Raw genomic sequence first — 13,269 nt, forward strand, 5'->3', positions numbered from 1 at the left:
AAGCAGTTTACAGAATCAGCATATTGCCCCCAACAATCTGGGTCCTCATTTTACCCACCTTGGAAGGATGGAAGGATGAGTCAACCTTGAGTCGATGGTGAGATTTTAACTGCTGAACTACAGCTAGCAGTTAGCTGAAGTAGTCTGCAGTGCTGCACTCTAACCACTGCACCACCCCAGTTAAGAGATTTTAAACAGAGTTTGGTAATAGATAAGAGGCAACTTGGCACTGTATATTAATCTTTATAAATGAATTGAAATATCACTATATGACAGACTTCAATGCTTCTTTTTCCTATAAAATTAGGGTAGCAATTTTATTTTAAAATATAAAAACAAACTAACAGAAAACAAGTAAACAAATATATGCTACTTTTGCTACAAAAAATTCCTCTGTCAACAGATTGTCCTTAGTATAAAGTGAAAAGCAGCTAGTTTGGTGACATACAATATCGGACATAAAACTGTGGCCTTTCCCTTACCCACCTGCTTTTCTAGTTTATCACCTGGATCAATTGTTTCACTATGCTTACTAAGATAGGCATATCAGCTCTTTATTTAGCTAGTAGTCCTAGTAATATGATTTTGAAAAAGAGTGATGCATTGCACCATAGATGTCAGTTTTGCAAGCAAAGGGGAATTAATAATAAATCTCTCCAATACGTCATTCAGAGGAACTCCATCAAAGTGATGAAGACAAAGCAAGAGATGAGGACTAACAGAGAGCACATTTGTTTCAGACACTGGCTAACGGAAGTATCTGTAATATTCCTTTTCCTACAAGGAATTAGCAATTTATTTATTTTTTGGTCTCGAAGGCTAGATTTTTCAGGGTCTCCACTGCCTCTGGAATTTTCTTTGGATCTGAGGTGCTTGAATTCACATCTTTTCATCTTACCTCCACAGGTTGGGTATTTCCCAAGACAAAGAGATGCAGCATGTTCACATCTGGATCTTTCTTAAAGATGTTTGGCTTGGCATGGTGCTGAAAGTGGCGGTGATTCCACCAATTTGCTGAAGCACCCTGTGGAAATATATGGAGAATCTATTTTTAAAAAATGCTGTCGAGGTCATCATTTGAATACCACCCAAAAGGGAATTAAAAACTTAATGTCCTCCCTTGATAACTTTGTAGACAGACCATTTGATTTTCTTGGCAATGACACAATAGTTCTCCTTTACTTTTGATTTTTTTGATTTCTTTGATTTCTACAAGCCTATAGTTTGCTGGTTGTCTCTCATCCAATACAAATCTGAGCCCATTTATCCTTTCTGAAATTAGCCAAGATCAGTGAGATGCTGTTCCTTAGCTAGACAATTTTTTTCATTACAGGTATTCGTTTATATTCAAGATGATAAGTATTTATGAAACCAGTTGAAAGAAGCATAGAGTCTCTTATAACTTTTTCCTCAAAGTATATTCTACAACCAACTAATACTTGGCAAGCTACCAAATGTAAACATGAAAATGTGTGGAGTCCTCCTAAATAAGGATTACTCCCTCCTTTGATAAAAGTTGATCAAAAAAAAGCATGGCATAGAATGTCCATTGATAGAATTATATATACAAAAATATGGGGTGACATGGGACCAGGTAACAGCCAGCCTATGAACACAAACAGAAGAAATACTGGCATTTACTATGTTACAGTTAATTATTATTTTATATCTTTGCAAGGAAGAATTTAATAGGTTCAGCTAATTTTTGGAGAGGTGCTCAAAATGCATCTTTGGATCATATGATGTGCTCTTTTGTTACAATGGTTTCCTTTTACACAGAAGTTGTTACATGTATTACTTTTGTTCCAGAAGACTTATTCTTTTTGTGGATCCTCATGTTCTTTTTAATTCTATACCAATGGCTTGGAAACAGAATGGAAATATATAATGTATGCTTTCACGATTACAAAATATAATACTCTAAAGATGGAAGGACACACATTCTTCACCAATTATACAATGACTTAAAATGTATTCTGTTTCTGCTGTTTTTTTAAAAATTGGATTGCCTACATTAATTTATAGTGTTTTATATTTTGTAATGCTTTTTTCCCAATGCTTTTTTTCCACATGATATAATTTTGTATATATAAGTTTTCTTCATGTATATATTGTAATTTTCAAAGAATTATGAAAAGCAAGAAAGTATGTTTGATTTGATGCCTGGTATTAAAATACAAAATAAACTTCTTCCCTTCCATTAAAAGTGAGGGTCTGAATTCAGCACATTGTTGCTATTTAACTGCAAATTGTGTTCCTTCCAATTAGATAAACATATCCTATATTTCTTGCAGAAGATTTAACCTGACCCCAAGAATATCTATAGACAATAGTTAATAGACAATTGAATTGATAGAGCTGTCCTATATGAATTGAACTATTTTCCTTTAAAACCATTGAAGGTAATAGCCATCAGGGTTTGTAACTGCAAATTCTATAGAATAATTAGAGCTAGTCCTGTTTAGCAATTGACTTGTTTATGCAAATAAACTCTAAACAAGTTGCCAATCCCAATTGTGATTGCTAAATGTGTTATATGGAGATTTTTAAACTAAGTGTTCTAAGTGTTCTTCTAATCAGCTTAAAATAGATGACTTCTGTTTATTCATTTTGTGCATTCCATCATAAAATCTCACTGGAAGTAGCCATAAAAGTCGTTTAATCTATCCCCTGCTCAGTGCAGGGTCTGTTAAAAACATATCTGAGAGAAGAACACACAACTTCTGACAGAAGGCCTCTAGTAAAAATAACCACATGTTGTAGCAATCTTTTCTATGGGTTCTTTAGTACGACCAGGAAGTCATCCTGATATTTAGCTTAAACCCCTTAGTTGTAACTACAGCTCCTAGCCTCTCCCAATATTGGCCACATTCCCTGTTTTTATTGTGCCTTCAAGAGTTTATTAATCATTACTATAATTAACTTATCCTCAAGTAACTCTTTCAGCTTTGGTTTCTGGATTATAAGTTCTTCAGACACAAATGGATATTAAATTGGATCTAGCTAAAATGATGATATGATATTGCAAAGAAAGGTATGCTTCTTCTTCTTTACTACTGATTAGGATCTCTACACAAATTCTTGTAAACTAATTACTTATTTCTTATTCTGAAGCAAATCAGGTAGACTTGATGCTATAATTTAAGAGTGAAATATAGTCAACTGATTCTTTAAATTTTCCTGAGTTGGGAAGCCCATTTCCTCTGAGTACCTCCTATCATGATGATGTGAAAGCCCCAGAGTTGTTTCAGAAAAGAGTGAGCAACATAGCCTCATTAGATCTTGATATGATAATTCTATTGTAATTTGAAAGGCATAGGCCTTACCTTCAAGTGACCAATCACAAACTTATGAACTATATGGTTCCATACAGACTTCTGAAATACAGAGAGATGTCCAAAGTCATGCTGCAACCACCCAGCCTGGGCCTGGAAAGAAAAGAAATGGATTAAGGAGTGCAAAGACACCTTTAAGATGGCACAGTGGGCATCTCACCATCCATGAGCTGCACATCTAGTCTCTTCACCTAAATTTGAACTACAAAAATCAGAGCTTAGTAAACCGACAAGACTACAAAGTTAATTCCTTCCCTAAAAAGAGGAGAGGAGAATTCTGCCCATGCTCCACACAGTAACATCATATAACTAATCTACATCTTATCTTCCATTTTAATTAATGGGAAACCTGACTAAATTGAAGTTGCCCATTCTTGGTTTATACAAAAACACATGTATTTATACATGGTTTCCTCTCAGAGTTCTGTTTGTTTGAAACCAAATGAATTCAAACATCACATTGCCTGCTCATAAGCCAAAGAAATGGTCCCCAAAGTTACTTTTAATGTCCCTGTCAATTGTTTTAGAGAGAAGGATGTTTTGAAAGTTCCTAACAGCAATCTGGTAAACAACATTCAGCAATCCTTTTCCCAAATATTGTGTCTGTGTTCAAAGGGAAAAAAATCTGAATGCAGGTAGTCCTCCATATATGACCACAATTGGGACCAGAATTTCCATTGTTATGCAAGGCAGTTGTTAAGTAAGCCTAATTTTTACAACCTTTTTGTTACAGTTGTTAAGCAAATCACTGCAATTATTATGTGAACCACAAGGGCATTAAGCAAATCTGACTTCTATTGACTTTGCTCATTGAAAGCCAGTTGTGAAGATTGCAAGTGGTGGTCACATGACCACCAGCAACCATTGCAAATACATGCTAGATGCCAAGCACCTGGATTTTAATCATGTGACTAGGGCGATGTTGAGATAGTCACAAGTGCCAGGTCCAGTCATAAATCTCTTTATAAAAATACCTATGTAACTTTGAACAGTTGTTAAATGGATGGCTGTAAGTCAAGGATTATCTCTACATACTTTTCTGTTTAAATATTTTTCCACACTGAAATCTCTGCACTCGGAGTGACCCTCCAGTACCTGATCCTCTTGTCCCAGCCTCTTTCCCTACCATGAAGCAGATCTGCAATTTCTGCATCTCCTCCAGTTTCCTGCTCTTGCGGAGACTCTCTTGCTTCCTGGCCTACAGTTCTTAAAATGAGTCATTGAATAGTGCAAGTGGCATTCTATACAACATTTGCAAGCTGATCTTCAGTCATTAACACTCAATTGTGTGGAACACAGAATATTCAGCTGTCATTACTCTAGGCCTGGGCAGTGATGAGACCTTGTAGGACAGTGATGGCGAACCATTTTTGGTTCGCATGCTAAATGTGTGTGTGTGTGTCCACACCATTCCCTCCCCTGCATGCATGGGGATCCCCCGGCACTGCCTCTGTGCCTGTGCCTCACTGAAGCCTGGGACGGTGAAAAAACATGATAACCCAGATTATCTCAGGGACCGCCTTCTGCTGCATGAATCCCAGTGACCAGTTAGGTCCCACAGTGGGTCTTCTCTGGGTCCCGTCAACTAAACAATGCCACTTGGCGGGACCCAGGGGAAGAGCCTTCTCTGTGGCGGCCCCGGCCCTCTGGAACCAACTCCCCCCAGAGATTAGAATTGCCCCCACCCTCCTTGCCTTTCGTAAGCTACATAAGACCCACCTCTGCCGCCAGGCATGGGGGAATTGAGATGCTCTTTCCCTCTAGGCATTTACAATTTTATGCATGGTATGTCTGTCTGTATGTTTGGTTTTTTATATTAATGGGTTTTTAATCATTTTCAGTATTGGATTATTACTGTACACTGTTTTATTATTGCTGTTAGCCGCCCCGAGTCTCCAGAGAGGGGCGGCATACAAATCCAATAAATAATAATAATAATAATAATAATAATAATAATAATAATAATAAACTGGAGGTTTGGGAAAATGGACTTCTGGTTTGTCCATTGTGCTATTTTTTGCACTCCGGGGCTTCAGAAATTTCCCTGAAGCCTCCAAAATGCGAAAAATAGCACAATGGGCAAACCGGAAGTCCATCTTCCAAACTTCTGGTTTACCCTTTGGGCTGTTTTCACACTCTGGGGCTTCAGGGAAGATTCACTGAAACCTCTGGAGGGCGAAATGGCCTTTCCACGGGCCGAAAATCAGCTGGCCACCATGTGCATGCATGCTGGAGCAGACATAGGGTAAATGCCTGGCGTACACTCCAATATGGCTCTGTGTGCAACCTGTAGCATGAGTGTCATAGGTTTGTCATCACTGTTGTAGGATTTTCTTTTACTTGCCAAAAATCCATTTAAAAAAGGGGGGGAGGATACATCCAATCAGTTTGCAAGTCAAAAGCAGACAGTTTACAACTGTTTGGGGTGAGAGCAAAGAAAAATGGGAAAAATGATATTTCTAATAAGGACTAACTGATTTTAGTTTCTTGAATTATAATTTTTTCACTTTCCCTACCAAAAAGCACAGTCACCTGGAAGTTTATGTACCTTGTGCATTTATTTAAAGTGTTCAATGGCAGATGAACATTGTGACCAAGCATTGATAAATAACGTTCAGTATTTAGCAAACAAAAATCTCACCTGAGAGACTGTGAGAATGATGGAAAGTATAAATGTTATGCTCCAACTTGTTCCACAATATGATACCATTAACCAAGCCAAAATTTCCATCACAATGATGTGAGCCAAATAAAGGAAGAAAAATACAGGATTGGATTTGAATAGCTTCATGTCCTCTGCTGTCTTTCTCAGGGCACGGAAATCTTCTACTAGCTGTGGCTGAACAGAAGAAAGAACAAGATATTGGATGTTTTATACTCAAATGGGTTTCTTAGAGACATAGAAACATAGAAGATTGACGGCAGGAAAAGACCTCATGGTCCATCTAGTCTGCCCTTATACTATTTTCTGTATTTTATATTAGGATGGATATATGTTTATCCCAGGCATGTTTAAATTCAGTTACTGTGGATTTACTTCACTTTTAAGCACTACACAATCTCCACCCTGCTAATCCTGCTGTCTGGCCAATGCTGAACTTCATGGATTCAGTGCTTGATAGTGTAGCAAGACTTCTATATAATTTTCATGACCATATCTACTTCAACTGTCCTGCAAAATCATTAAATATCACACTATACTCAGGGGTAGGCTACTGCCTGGATGGGGAGGGAACGCAGTGGGGTAGCGAAAATGGAGCTCCACCCCAGAGCACCCAATTTGCACTGAAAGATGTTGAAAGAAAATGCAGGGCGTCCTGCATAAGCCACGCCCACAGTGTGGTAGTAAAATTTTTGGTAGCCTTTCACTGACTATACTACATTATACCACACAGCATCACACCATACAGAACCACTTGTAGAGGGTGAGACTCCTGTTTAGAAACCAGCAGACTATGTGTTCTAGTTTCCCCCTTAGTCATGAAAGCTGGCAGGGTGATTTTGCGTCAGTTATTCTCTCTCATCCCTAGGAATCCATTTCTGAAAAATGGCAAACGGTCATAATTTGTTTGAAAAACCTTGCCAAGAAAACTGCAGGGACTGGTCCAGACTTGTCCAGACGCATCTGGCATGCAGGCTGGTACTTTGACAGCTCTGTTCTAGTGATTAAGGCACTAGGCTAGAAACCAGGAGACTGAACTCTACTCCTGCTTTACTCATGAAAGCTAGCTGGGTGACTTTAGTCCAGTCACACTCTCTCAGCCCAATTCACCTCACTGTGTTGTTGTGAGGAAAATAGGAGGACAAAGGCGTATGTTTGTCAACTTGAGTTCTGTATAAAAATAATACAGGTGGGATAGAAGTATGATATCATGATATGATATATGATTGATATATAATATGATGTAACACAACACAACAAAATATATTATAAGCACCTTGATTTTCAGAATGCTATTTTCTAGATCCAAGGATGCACAGAACACAAAGATCTACTCTTTATTTCTGAACTATTGTTGACTTTAGTGTTGGCCGCTAAATGAAAGCTCAATCATTTGACATGGGAGGTAACCATTTGGAGTTCAGAGCAGTAGGTATCTTGCTGTTCATCCATGTCTGTTGCATCATCCTTCAGATGTAGGGTTCCAAAGTATTTTGCATTGCAAATTGTGGTGGCTGTTGTGGCCATTGTCAGGACTAATTTAATGAACTATAACGTGATATACCTTATCTTCTCAAAATTTCCACCTAGCTGTAGGCTGTTGGAACCAATTAAGGCAACTTAAGCAACACCATCCTCTTTGTTTGATATGGAATTCTGAAAGCACCAATGGAGCATTTGCAAGGTGATATTTAGACAATGACTTGTTGTCCTAATTGTAACCTCCAAAAAGAGAAAAGAAACAGAAGGGCTTTTGCTTGCAACTGCTCAACCAAAGCAGAGAGGATGAATAATTGAACAGCTGGGAGTTGCAGGAGTCTGAATGGCTGGGAGACAAGGGACAGATCAGAAAGAAGAGGCAGGGATGTATCTGTGAAGCTACCTTCCACATAAAAGTTCAGAAAAGCTTAGGTTACTAAAGGGCCATGGACAGGTTGCTTTCAGTCAGAAAAACAAGAGCTGATCTTATATGAAGAAGGAAAAGGAAGAGGGCTGTGAGCACTTTAGATCTGAAGATATATCTATATCTTCAGAAACATAGAAACATAGAAACATAGAAGTCTGACGGCAGAAAAAGACCTCATGGTCCATCTAGTCTGCCCTTATACTATTTTCTGTATTTTATCTTAGGATGGATATATGTTTATCCCAGGCATGTTTAAATTCAGTTACTGTGGATTTATCTACCACATCTGCTGAAAGTTTGTTCCAAGGATCTACTACTCTTTCAGTAAAATAATATTTTCTCATGTTGCTTTTGATCTTTCCCCCAACTAACTTCAGATTGTGTCCCCTTGTTCTTGTGTTCACTTTCCTATTAAAAACACTTCCCTCCTGGACCTTATTTAACCCTTTAATATATTTAAATGTTTCGATCATGTCCCCCCTTTTCCTTCTGTCCTCCAGACTATACAGATTGAGTTCATTAAGTCTTTCCTGATACGTTTTATGCTTAAGACCTTCCACCATTCTTGTAGCCCGTCTTTGGACCCGTTCAATTTTGTCAATATCTTTTTGTAGGTGAGGTCTCCAGAACTGAACACAGTATTCCAAATGTGGTCTCACCAGCATTCTATATAGTGGGATCATAATCTCCCTCTTCCTGCTTGTTATACCTCTAGCTATGCAGCCAAGCATCCTACTTGCTTTCCCTACCGCCTGACTGCACTGTTCACCCATTTTGAGACTGTCAGAAATCACAACCCCTAAATCCTTTTCTTTTGAAGTATTTGCCAACACTGAACTGCCAATACAATACTCAGATTGAGGATTCCTTTTCCCCAAGTGCATTATTTTACATTTGGAAACATTAAACTGCAGTTTCCATTGCTTAGACCATTTATCTAGTAAAGCTAAATCATTTACCATATTACAGGAATATCAACCCTATTGCACACTTTAGAGTCATCGGCAAACAGGCAAACCTTCCCTACCAAACCCTCCCCTATGTCACTCACAAATATATTAAAAAGAATAGGACCCAGAACAGATCCTTGTGGCACACCGCTTGTAACCTGACTCTGCTCAGAATACTCGCCATTAACAATAACTCTCTGATGTCTACGCTTCAGCCAGCTGCAAATCCATTGAACTATCCAGGGATTAAGTCCAATCTTCACTAATTTATCTATCAGCTCTTTATGTGGAACCGTATCAAAGGCTTTGCTGAAGTCCAGGTAGGCAATATCCACGGCACCACCTTCATCCAACACCTTTGTGACATAGTCAAAGAAATCAATGAGATTAGTCTGACATGATTTGCCTTCAGTAAAGCCATGCTGATTTGGGTCTAATAAGTTATTGTTTTTTAGGTGCTGATTTATCCTCTTTTTGAGTAGAGTCTCCATCATTTTAACTACAACTGATGTCAAGCTAACTGGCCTGTAGTTACCAGCTTCTTCTCTACTGCCCTTCTTGTGAATAGGCACAACACTGGCCATTCTCCAATCCTCAGGAACTTCTCCTGTTAACAAGGATTGGTTAAACAAATCAGTCAGGGGGGTAGCAATGACAGATCTGAGTTCTTTAAGAACTCTGGGGTGGATGCCATCTGGACCCATTGCCTTATTTATCTTTAATCGTTCAAGTTCTTCTAAGACATCGGCTTCTAAGATCACTGGAGCTGAATCCGTACGGCTGGAAGCAATGCTATATCCCTCTATCGTATTATTTTGTAAGGTGTCTTTTGAGAAAACTGAACAGAAGTAGCTATTGAAATGGTCAGCGATCTCCTTATTCCCATTAATGCATGTATTATTCCCGGTACTAAGCTTCGTGATGCCGCAGTTTTTCTTCTTCTTATCATTAATATATCTGAAGAAGGTTTTATCCCCCTTCTTTACAGATTTGGCAATTTCTTCCTCTTTTGAGGCTTTAGCAGCATATATTATCTGTTTCGCCTCCTTCTGTCTCATTTTATATACCTCCCTATCAGCTATACTTCCAGACTCTTTATACCTCCTATAGGCAGCCTTTTTTTCATTGACTATAGCCCTTACATCATTGCTAAACCATAGCGGTTTCTTCTTCCTTTTACCTTTAGTTATTTGTCTTACATACAGTCCAGTGGCTTTTAAGATGGCCTTTTTTAATACAGTCCACTGGATGCTCGCTCCTGCCATTTTATCCCTCCCCTTTAATTCATTATCTAAATATTCTCCCATTGCATTAAAATTTGTTTTTCTGAAATCCAATACTTTGGTTGCATTATAGGATTGCTCACAATGAGTTTTTACATCAAACCACAAACATAGATGGTCACTGCAACCTAAATTTTCTCCCACCTTGACATCTGAAACCCAATTCCCATTCGTAAAAACTAAATCTAGAATATTCTCCCCTCTAGTTGGTGTCTTAACCAGCTGTGCCAGAGCTGCTCCTGTAAAGGCCTCTACTATATTCTTACTTTTGCATGTAAGGGCACTGGGGATATTCCAGTCAACATCAGGCATGTTGAAATCACCCATAACCACAATATCTCCCTTTACTGCCATTTGGGTAATTTCATCCACCATCTTGTTGTCATATTCCTCGGATTGCCCTGGAGGCCTATAGATCACCCCAATTCTAATGACAGAACCTTCTTTATTTTGCATGCAAATCCAGAGAGTCTCTAGATCTTGACACGTATTTTGAATTAGTGTTGTTTTTAGACTTTCTTTAATATAAATGGCTACTCCAACTCCCCTTCTCTCTATTCTATCCTTCCTATACAGTGTATATCCTGGTATGGATATTTCCCATTCATTAGAATCCTTAAACCATGTCTCAGTTATGGCAACCAGGTCCAAATTATCTCTAGATATTATGGCCATTAATTCACAGAGCTTGTTGCTCAAGCTTCGAGCATTTGTGCACATTACCCGAAGAACATTATTTTCGTTATTAGTTTGCCTCTTATCATCAACAACTACATCTATATTATTTGCAGCTCCCTTTTCATAAGCTTCCAAAAACTGCTTTATCCTCATTGGTCGGGGACAGAAATCACCCACATCAGTTACATCTCTGTCCCCTTTACCTAGTTTAAATGCCTGTCCAAAAAAGTTCTGAATTCCTCACCGAGCACCTGGGTACCTCTGTATGATGGATGCAAACCATCCCTCTTAAACAACTCCCTATTAGACCACCTACTGACATCATGACTTACATAGCCAAAACCTTCAGCTTTACACCACCGCCTTAACCACACATTAAACTCTCTGATACACGTTGTTTTATCCTCTTGGCCACAAACCGGTAACACCTCTGAGAAAGTCACTGAATCAGTTATTTTACCCAGCTCCACACTTAGACATTGAAAATCTCTTTTTACTACATTAACATTTCTCTGGGACAAATCATTTGTGCCAAGATGTACCACCACATCAACGTTATTACCGTTACTCACAGTCTTAACAATGTTTGTAATCTGCCTCCTGTCCCTGCTGGCAGTGGCCCCTGGGAGACACCTCAGCACCTTAACCACATCCTTGCTCTGTCCCAAATCAACACCTCTAACGGTCGAATCACCCACAAGAAAATGTGTCCTCTTTTTATTTCTACTAACTGTACTTGATGGTTTGGTGACATTTACGACAACTTCCCCTTTGAACATCCCCTCATTCTCTGCCTGAGGGACCTTGCTAATATCTCCAACATCCTTACTATTTAAATCCGCAAGAACACTATAGGAATTCGATACAGAGAGACCAAAATTGCTATGTTTTTGCTCAACTGCACGCAATCTTCCTGAACCGACAGTTGTCCACACAGCCCTCCTCCTCGGGGGGCGCTGTGGAAGTGGAGGCTGGACACATGGCTGCATTACAGCACGTGGCTGGGACAATCTTTCCACTTCTGACTGCAAGCTACAAACTAAGGACTGCAATCTAGAGATCTCGCCATCTAACCTAGATGTCCTTATGCAAAGAGGGCAGTACCCCAAGTTCCACAAGGTACTACGGAAGACAACAGCCAAACAAATGTTACACTGCACCAAGCCAGTCATCTTAACAATGTATTGAAATACAAGTACTTAGCAGGAAAATCAACAACCCCTATTGCTACCAAACTTTGCTGATTTTGGTTCCTCTCCTTCTCTGTGATCTGAAGTGCAAATTAAAATGGCTTTTTCCTGCCTTTTATACTTCCCAGTCTAATCCTGCCCCAGCCTAATCTGATTGGTCTGTGTTTGAAAACAAACTGCTAATAAAATTGTCTGTTACAGCCAGTTATAAATGCCCCTTCTCCTTGAATTGGTTTGATGAGCAGTAATTGAGAGGAGGTAGGGAGCAAAATCCTAGCAGGTGGAATAAGAAGTGATGAAAAATAACTGAATATTTGCTTCCTTAAATATTCCTCCTTCTTGGCACCACTCTTTCTAATCTCAACTGCATGCTTAGGCTAGTGTGAGGAGTCTCAGCTTTGCTTCAGCAAAGTTCACACTTCAAAGGCAACACAACATTCTTCATCAAGATGTTTCATATCATCTTAAAGCCTTGATAACAGTTGAGATATAGGCATAAAAATTTGCACATGATTTCAATGAACAAATGTCCTTGCACTTTTAGTATTGCAACTGGGAACTTCTAGTTTTGAAACCATCAGAAGTTCAGAAGATGGGCTTCTGGATGAAAAATAGCACATCTCCAAACAAAGAGATGATGTCATGTTTCTGGATGAAAAATAGCACATCTCCAAACAAATAGAGATGATGTCATATTTCTTTGCCCAACTGGGTAATACCAGTGCTAGTGGGTTTGGGATTTGGCCCTTGTTTATATACAGTACCTTGTCCCCTCAGTGGGGATGTGATTTTCTTCATGATAGTTCCTTGATTAAGGTATTGATTGGGGTGTTGTTTCCTGCAAGATTTCTTGTCTAGTGTTAATGCTGATCTGGGCATCGGTTGTTGGAGAGAATGCATTCTGGTCTTTTTATTTCCAAGTTAGCCTTTTTATTATCTCTTATGTGTGCATCCCTCTTCCAAAAATTTTGAGGTTCCTGAAGGATGGACTTGACAAGGGCCTGTCCTCTAACGCCCTTCACAGGCAAGCGGCGGCACTCTCATCAGTCCTATCCTGTGACCAGTGAAAGTCACTTTCATAATTCCCAGCCATTCGCCATTTCCTAAGGGGGGCTACAAACCTACATCTACCAACAATACATTGTTATCCCACCTGGAACCTCCCCCGACTCCGAGTGCTGGTGTCCTTTATAGGACCCCCCTCTATGAACCACTTCTGGAGGCGTCATTGAGACACCTATGTATAAATGTGTCTTGTTGGTGGC

At 39.2% G+C, this 13,269-nt stretch overlaps 2 protein-coding genes across 4 annotated transcripts in view; one reads left to right on the forward strand and one right to left on the reverse strand.

The window, feature by feature from the left end:
• LOC139175661 (veficolin-1-like) overlaps positions 1 to 13,269 on the forward strand; it is a 940,898-nt gene that overhangs the window by 365,785 nt on the left and 561,844 nt on the right. The gene's annotated exons all lie outside the window — the stretch shown is intronic.
• LOC139175486 (acyl-CoA 6-desaturase-like) overlaps positions 1 to 13,269 on the reverse strand; it is a 41,570-nt gene that overhangs the window by 12,042 nt on the left and 16,259 nt on the right. For all 3 annotated transcript variants that reach the window (XM_070766629.1, XM_070766621.1, XM_070766614.1), the window contains 3 exons: positions 5,977 to 6,174; positions 3,327 to 3,428; positions 899 to 1,024 (listed from right to left, as the gene is read on the reverse strand). In XM_070766629.1, the coding sequence (XP_070622730.1) occupies positions 899 to 1,024; positions 3,327 to 3,428; positions 5,977 to 6,174 (426 nt within the window). The remainder of the gene's footprint in view (positions 1 to 898; positions 1,025 to 3,326; positions 3,429 to 5,976; positions 6,175 to 13,269) is intronic.

This window comes from Erythrolamprus reginae, chromosome 1, assembly GCF_031021105.1.
Source record: "Erythrolamprus reginae isolate rEryReg1 chromosome 1, rEryReg1.hap1, whole genome shotgun sequence".
NCBI classification, from domain to species: domain Eukaryota; kingdom Metazoa; phylum Chordata; class Lepidosauria; order Squamata; family Dipsadidae; genus Erythrolamprus; species Erythrolamprus reginae.